We start from the raw sequence: 8,274 nt of genomic DNA on the forward strand, positions 1-8,274 counted from the left end.
AACCCCATGATATGACCTATCATTGGAAAGTTCTTAAAAAATGGATTCTAAAGAGCCAAGGTCCAAAAGGTTTGGATGACTTCTATGAAAGTTATGCCATTTTTTTTCAATCAGCCAGGTTTTGTTACCGTTACGGTAATCTAAAATCACCTTTTTCTAGATCTACATAAAGGCAATGTCCGATACATGCATGCTATATATCAATACATAGCATTTGAAGAGTAGATTCTAAATATCCAACCTCCGGCAAGTTTGGATCTTATTTGCAAAAAATTTACCGATCCCCACTTTTTGAAAGCTATGCCGCATCAACAATTCTTACAAGGCCCATTTTTGAGTCCAAACTTTTCCTAATGCGATGGTGCTTTCAAGGGGCAAGAAGCTTCAATCACTCCCTTAATCAGGAAATCGAGGCTCCATGTCCAAAGCTATGTGGACAAAGAGGGCTTCTTTATCTCTCCTCTCAAGCACGAGGATGTAATCCTAGGGGCACCATGGTTTGATCGCATGGCTACCAATGTTAAATTCCATGAAAGGAAAATCTACTTTAGCTTCAGGAAAAAAGATATGTACATAGATGCTAAGGAGTTGGGTAACACCATACCCATTGTACATAGGCAAGCTTTTAATTAGTCAATAAAAAGCTCTAGTTTTGTGTACATGATTTTGGTTGAAGATTTATCAAAACGAACCTAATGCTTTAGCAAAAGAAAATATAAACAAACACAAAGAATTAGAGTTATCCAATTTTCTCAAGGGATTCCAATATGTTTTTATTGACGACATCCCTTGTGAGCTACCTCCTAAACGAGGCAATGATGACCATGCAATTGAACTTCTTCCAAGAAGTTCACCGCCTAATAAAACTCCTTATATGAGTTTCTTAAGCTCAACAAGAGGAGATTATGCAGTAATTGCATGAGTTAGTTGAGAAGGACACGGTTAGGCCTAGCTCATCTCCATTTTGTTCAACCGTGCTATTAGTGCAAAAGAAAGACGACACATATCGTATGTGTGTCGACTATAGAGCACTAAATAGGATCACTATAAAAAATAGGTTTCCTGTTCCATGGGTAGAAGACATATTTAATAAGCTACAGGGGTTGACCTACTTTAGTAGAATTGACCTAAAAAGTGGCTACCATCAAATAAGGATAGTTGATCAAGACATTGTAAAGACCGTATTTTGCACTATGTGTGGTCTTTACGAATACATTGTCATGCCTTTTGGTTTGGCCAATGCACCAATCTCATTCAACCGCTTGATGGAGAAGCTATTCAAGCCTCAACCGAACCTTTATTGGAGTGTTCTTTGATGATATTATCATCTACTCTAATTCATTCGATGAACACAAGCAACATCTCCATGTAATATTTCAAGTCTTACGAGAGAATAAACTTTAAGTTAATAAAAGAAAAAGTGATTTTTTCTTACAAGAGATTCAATATTTAGGTCATGTTATCTCTCAAGATGGCATCCAAATGGATCCATCAAAGCTAGAGGTAATAAAAGGATGGCCTAATCCAAGGAATCTTCATGAACTAAGAAGATTTATAGGTATGTGTGCTTACTATAGACACTTCATAAAAAAGTTCTCACTAATAGCAGGACCATTACATGACCTATCAAAGAAAACATTTAGGTATACATGGTCTGCCAAGGAGAACAATGCTTTCAAAAAGCTTATCTCTCAACTTGTGCTTACACTGCCAAATCTCTCAAATCCATTTGAGGTCCAATGTGACGCTTGTGGTGATTGCCTTAGAGTTGTTTTGCTCCACGAAGGGCACGCCATAGCCTATGAAAGTTGAAGGCTCGACCCTCTTGAGAAAGCTCTAGGCATATATGAAAAGGAACTCCTCGCAGCTCTAATGCCTTAGACTAGTGGAAGCACTATTTATTGGGGACTCCTTTCATTCTGCGGATGGATCACCAAATCCTTGAAGAGCTCGCTATCCAGATGATGAGCTCGCTGTCAGGTGGCACGGAAACATGAAAAGACACCGCACGATACGATAGGGGGGCCACCCACTATCTAGAACATCTCGTTGTTGCATCATATGTGAAGATGCTGAGCTCGGTAGCGTGTGGCACAAAAACATGAAAAGACACCAACATGATAGGGTGCCACCCATAGTCTAGAACATCTGGCTATCGTGTCGTATGTGAAGATGCTGAGTTCGATAGCGCTTGGCCCGGAAACATGAAAGGACACCGCATGACACGATAGGAGGGACACCCACAATCTAGAAGAACTCCCTATTGTGTCGTACGGGATAGGGATAAGAGGCACTATAGGATGCGCTAAGACGCACTCTGGAAGTGCAAAAAATTGGGCAGAAAGGGGGTGTGCGGGTCGATGAAGAAGAGATACCGGAGGATGCTTGAGGTACAAAACGACACGAATGTGTGGTTTGGGGAAAGGTGAAAAATGAGCACGTGACTCGAGCGTTTTATACAACCGACCGTCCATACAATGACTATTGGAATCATGCCACATGGCACGTGTGCATGGATGACACGTGTCCATAACGGTAAGTTTTGACCTCCTTATATACAGCTTGATCTCGTCTTTCTGTGGTGTTGTACTTTTATTGGTGCCGCACGACACGAGAATCTTGTAATTTTAACATCAAGCTCTGCTTCACTTCTCTCTCCACTCTACCACGGCTTCTCTCTCAACTCCATCACTTTGGTCCCGCATTACGCGAGGGTAAGCCTTTGCAAATTCTGGAACGGGCCTCTATCGCTTCGTTCGGGCTTCTCTCTCCACTCCATCACTTTCGTCCTGCACAACGCGAGGGGAAGCTTTGCAAATTGTGGAACGGGCCTCTATCTCTTCATTCGGGCTTCTCTCTCCACTCCATCACTTTGGTCCCACACGACGCGATTGTAAGCCTTTGCAAATTCTGTAACGGGCCTCTCTCGCTACGTCGGGCTTCTTTTGGTACGTCCTTGTCGACAGGCACGATGCAATAGACGAAGGCCACAGATTGTGCCTAGGGCTTCTATCGCGCCGTTTGGGTTCTTTGGCTTTACCCTCTCCGTTTTGGTCTAGCTTCTTCGATTTGAATTTTTTTTCAACCAAACCATGAACGAAGGTCGCAAAGAGATTTTAGAGGAGAGTCCAAGTGAGAAGCTCTTGGTTGCTGTCATGGATGGTGGTGACATGGAAGTGTACACCAAAGCATATGCAATATTCAACCCTTTGTCTGATCTTGGAGTTATGCTAGACTATTTGAAGGACTTTTTGTCAGAAGACTTCAAAGAGTTTGAAGAGGCAGTTGAAGGCAAGTGTTTGGTTTTAGATGGTAAGACTTATTGCCATCTAACTAAATTCACATCACGCTATAGGGATAACCTAACCACCTCCTCTATGGATGGAATTAGCACGGAAGACATCACATACCTAAAAAGGTATACCCCTCATGTTGTCCTCGACAAGGGCACCCTCCTACGTGTCCCACTGGAAGGCAACAACAACACAAAATCCTTGATTCCATTCAAGTACTACACTCCTTTACGCATGTCAACAACCAAATTTGGACCAAAGCACAAAATTTTCTTAGCCAAGTCCTTATCCCATCGAAACTCCTCTAAGAGAATCTTACTGCGAGCCTTTGCATCATCTAGTCTAGGATCAATGCGCCCTTCATCTATTGCCTCTGAAAGTCCCTCTCCTATATGGCTTGACTATAGTACAATCGATTGTTCTTGTTAGGAGACTTACTCATAATTGTATGATTGGATTTTTCAAGTACAGTCTCCCTGAATGACACGACAGGATCTAAAACCACAATTTTAGCACCCCCCATAAAGTATTCCTGCAAGTCCTTCAAAACAAATCTCAAGATGAAGCTCTCCTGCAGCTCGAGTGTTGATGTGTTTGCATGACTCTTCAATTGTGCAAACCACCATACGATCAAACTTTGCAAGGTGTTTGAAATTTTCAACAGGATTTGGAAGGTCAGAGGCAAATTTACATTGGACAGCAACATACATGATAGACGAGACAGAGAACTTCATGGCCCCTAATGGGATAGGTATCAACTTCTTTCTCATTTGTGAGAGTGGCAAAGATTCAACCCTTGTCAAAAGCTAGAATCGACCCTTGTCTTTCTCCTTGTGTTTTTACTTGGCAACATATATCTTAGTGATGGCGATGTCCTCAACCCCCCCCCCCCCCCCCCCCCCCCCCCCCCCCCCTCTCTCTTTCTTCTCATTCAGCCGAACTTCAGTGTAGATTGAGTTTGATAAACTCTAAAAAAAGGGGGGGCTGGAGTCCCCCCTATCATCCACATGCACGGATGATGGGAGGGCTCCTGCTCCCCCTTTTTTTGAAGACTGTATTTGCACGAGCTCACATGACCCGCCTACAGTGGGTCTCGCTCGCTCTTACCATTGGTTTGGAATCACCAATCCTATACTTTTTCTCAAGATCACTCATGCGCACACATAGAACCCCAAGAACCCCCATAATGGTCTCCTCATGAATCTATTTCTCTATGCCAACATAGCCCATGTGAACATAAGTCTTATATAATCATTGCAACATCTAGTGTATATCTTGACCAAGGAAGCACCAAGCATGACGTTTTCCTTCAATAACTCCTAAATAAAAATAACATCGTGAATTATTTTGCCCATATCAACATCTTGTGTAATTTCACATGTTGTCAATGTGCAAGTGTACGTGATTGCATTTGGAGAGATGCCCTCTCTTTGGATATGCTCAGAACAACCCAAAGCTTCCTAACCCTCACACCGTTGGACATATCCTGCAATCAATGCACTCCATAAGGCAACATTGTGGGCATGAAGCTTGTCAAGGACTGCACGAAACTTGGAATACATACTTACTAACATGCTTTTTTAAGTGCACCACATTTGGCATATATGTCGACCAAGGCAGTGCGAAGAATGATGTTTTCTTTTAACAACCCCTCACTAACAATATTATTGGGCATTCTTTTGCCCATATCAACATCTTGTGTGATGCCACATGCCTTCAAGGTGCAAGTGTACGTGATTGCACTTGGAGAGATGCCCTCTTTGTGCATCCGCTGAAAATAGCCTAGAGCTTCATGACCCTAACCCTACTGGACATATCATGCAATCAATGCACTCCATGAGCCAACATTGCAGATAGGAAGCTCGTCAAGGACTGCACCGAACTTGACATACATATTGAGTAACGTGCTTTATGAAGTGCACCACATTTGGCATACATGTTGACTAAAGTAGTTCCAAGTAGGGCGTTTTCTTTCAACCACCCCTGACAATATCATCATGAACTCTTTTGTCAATATCAGTATATTGTGTAATGCTAGATGCCTTCAAGGTGCACATGTACATGATTGCATTTGGAGAGATGCCCTCTCTATGCATCTCTTGACCTTGACCCTTGCCTTCAAAATGCAAGCGTATGTGATTGCATCTAGAGAGACACCCTTGCTTCGCATCCACCAAAAATATCCCTGAGCGTCTTGGCCTTGCCCAAGTTGGGAATATCCCTCAATCAATGCATTCCAGTGTTCATGATAGCATTTGGAGAGATGCCCTCTCTGTTCATCCGCTCAAACAACCCAGTCCTTTCTGATCCTAACCTTGTTGCAACATCTCATTTTGATGCAAAATGAATTGAATCGAGATGCTACTTACTTTGTTCTAGTCCAGTGAACAATGGATTCTTCTTCTCATTGCTCATGATTGCACCAAAGACCGTTCACAATATTTGAAAGCCCATTGTTGTTTGTGGGGAAGGGTTGGAATAAGTTCCCACACACATACTCTGGGACATAGCCATTATCATCCTCATCGTACATGAGGATGTAGCTGCACCACTTCAAGACATGGTATCAAAAGTCAAGTCATTGTGGAAAGCAATAGAGATATGGTGGTCACCACCAACAACAAAGCCGCCGGAGTTGGGCTTCAAAGTTTGCAGGTTTCCTGTGATGATGATCTGCACGACTCTTGCCTCCAAGAGGGTCTCTTCATGGGCTAGCCTACCACGCCCACGCATGTCCCAAGGAAGCTTTGTGTTGACACCAGTGGGTTAAGTTCATTCAAGCCTCTGATGCTATTCATCCCATTTAAGCCCATTAATGTTTATGGGGAAGGGTTGGAATAAGTTCCCACACACATACTCTGGGACATAGCCATTATCATCCTCATCGTACATGAGGATGTAGCTGCACCACTTCAAGACATGGTATCAAAAGTCAAGTCATTGTGGAAAGCAATAGAGATATGGTGGTCACCACCAACAACAAAGCCGCCGGAGTTGGGCTTCAAAGTTTGCAGGTTGCCTGTGATGATGATCTGCACGACTCTTGCCTCCAAGAGGGTCTCTTCATGGGCTAGCCTACCACGCCCACGCATGTCCCAAGGAAGATTTGTGTTGACACCAGTGGGTTAAGTTCATTCAAGCCTCTGATGCTATTCATCCCATTCTGTAGTGTGAAGGGTGCTCGAGGTCCATGGAATCAAGAAACCCCAACAGATCCATCTCTCTCTCTCTCTCTCTCTCTCTCTCTCTCTCTCTCTCTCTCTCTCTCTCTCTCTCTCTCTCTCTCTCTCTCTCTCTCTCTCTCTCTCTCTCTCTCTCTCTCTCTCTCTCTCTCTGTGCCTCTGTGGGGTGACTCCACACCGTGCATGTTGCCTTGATTGGCTCGTGAGAATGGTTGCTGGGGTGGGGCAACCAATTAAAAGACAATGCCACTACAAGAGGTTGTGTGCACTTGTGACGCTGTTAGCGACAAAAATACATCGAGTTTTTATACTCCCCGGCGTCGCTAAGACCGTCGCTAACAGCGTCGATATGGGAACGTTGCTATGAGTGTCGCTATAATGGCTGCTATATGCGTCACTATTTTCGTCGCTATATAGAGACGCCTATAGCGACCATCATAGCGACGATCATAGGCCATCTATAGCGACGTTTATAGGGATGCTGCAGAGTCTTATATAGCGACGGTCATAACAACGCTCGAGAGAATTCCTTTTTGGTGGCAGGGCATTCATCAACCATATTGAATGTTCCATTACTTGATTTACCTTTGAAAAAAAGTGCAAGCTTAAATATAGACCCAAAGTGGTCACCCACAAGACAATATAACCATTAACTCCATCATCCATAGTATTGTTTGCAGAATAAAGATACAAAAATTACAAAAGTAAATTGATGAAAGTAAATCAATGACAATTGTACACACCATAGGCAAAATCACTTGATTGTTAAAATATGCAAATGTAATAGTTACAACACCATTGTCATTATTGAAAAAATATACATGGTTTTCAAAAAGACGTATAAAAGTCGTCTCATGATACATATGCTATGACAAAAAGAAACTAATGCTATCTAGCTATGGCTAGAATGACGTCGTCTCATCGCATCCAAGCGGCGTATCTATCGGATTCTGCAAAAAAAAACAATAAGATAGATTTCTGTAAGTATAAACATATAGCGACGTTTATAAAACAATACAAAAAATAAAAAAGAGTAAACCCTAATACTAACAATGCTGCCACGAGAACTCATAATGTCCATTAGGGCGTTTAAGCCCTTCCTTCCTACATACTTGCGCTCGTACGTTGTGGGGTCACGTCCGATCATCGACCACTATCAAAACATACAAAGAATCCATTATGTTAGAATTTAAAAACGCCTAAACCCTAAACTATCAAACCTAAAGAGCAATGCGAAAACACTTACAAAATCGGCCTCAAATGATGTCCACTCGCCGCTCCCCAAGTGGTGCGAGCTCCCTGCCTCTAGTCGCGCTCTGGTTGCCTCCTTTTGTTGCTTCCACTTGTCGAGATTCTCGCGTGCTGCTTTCTTCGCATTCTTCCAATCTTCTTTGGCCACCCAATCTGGTCTATTCCACCCATGCTTGATTGATTTTTTCACTTTAGAACACTTGTGCTTACAGTATTCACACATTCGAACCCTTATCAGGTCTTCATTGAAGCCGTCATACTGTGTTGGAATGGGAATCTCATCATGAAGCATGCTGATGACTCTATCTTTTAAATCACTTGGTACTTCACTCCAGGTGTTTAGTATGTAGTGTCTAAACACCTCAGAGAAAAGACCGCGCATGCGCGAGATCACCTACTTGCCTTCATCATCCAAGATGATGCTACCACTGAAGTCGACGGAGTAAGGCAAGCTCTCTCGCCGGTGACGCATGAACTTGGGTGTTTAGGCAGGAGTATCTAGCGGCGTGTCAACGGGGGTTACAGACGTCAGGTGTCTCCACTGGAGT

At 43.0% G+C, this 8,274-nt stretch overlaps 1 protein-coding gene and 1 pseudogene across 1 annotated transcript; both read right to left on the minus strand.

Annotated features, from left to right (window-relative positions):
- Positions 1-3,344: 3,344 nt before the first annotated feature.
- LOC147444014 (elongation factor 2 pseudogene) lies at positions 3,345-4,027 on the minus strand (annotated as a pseudogene).
- Positions 4,028-7,377: 3,350 nt separating this feature from the next.
- LOC147444015 (uncharacterized) lies at positions 7,378-8,018 on the minus strand. The gene is made up of 3 exons (XM_086528057.1): positions 7,722-8,018; positions 7,527-7,628; positions 7,378-7,425 (listed from the first exon to the last, which is right to left on the minus strand). Exons 1-3 carry the CDS (start codon positions 8,016-8,018, stop codon positions 7,378-7,380), a joined length of 447 nt encoding a protein of 148 aa, XP_086384183.1.
- Between the last annotated feature and the right edge of the window lie 256 nt (positions 8,019-8,274).

The sequence above is a fragment of the Adiantum capillus-veneris genome, chromosome 13 (assembly GCF_014529385.1).
Source record: "Adiantum capillus-veneris isolate H3 chromosome 13, ASM1452938v2, whole genome shotgun sequence".
Lineage (NCBI taxonomy): Eukaryota > Viridiplantae > Streptophyta > Polypodiopsida > Polypodiales > Pteridaceae > Adiantum > Adiantum capillus-veneris.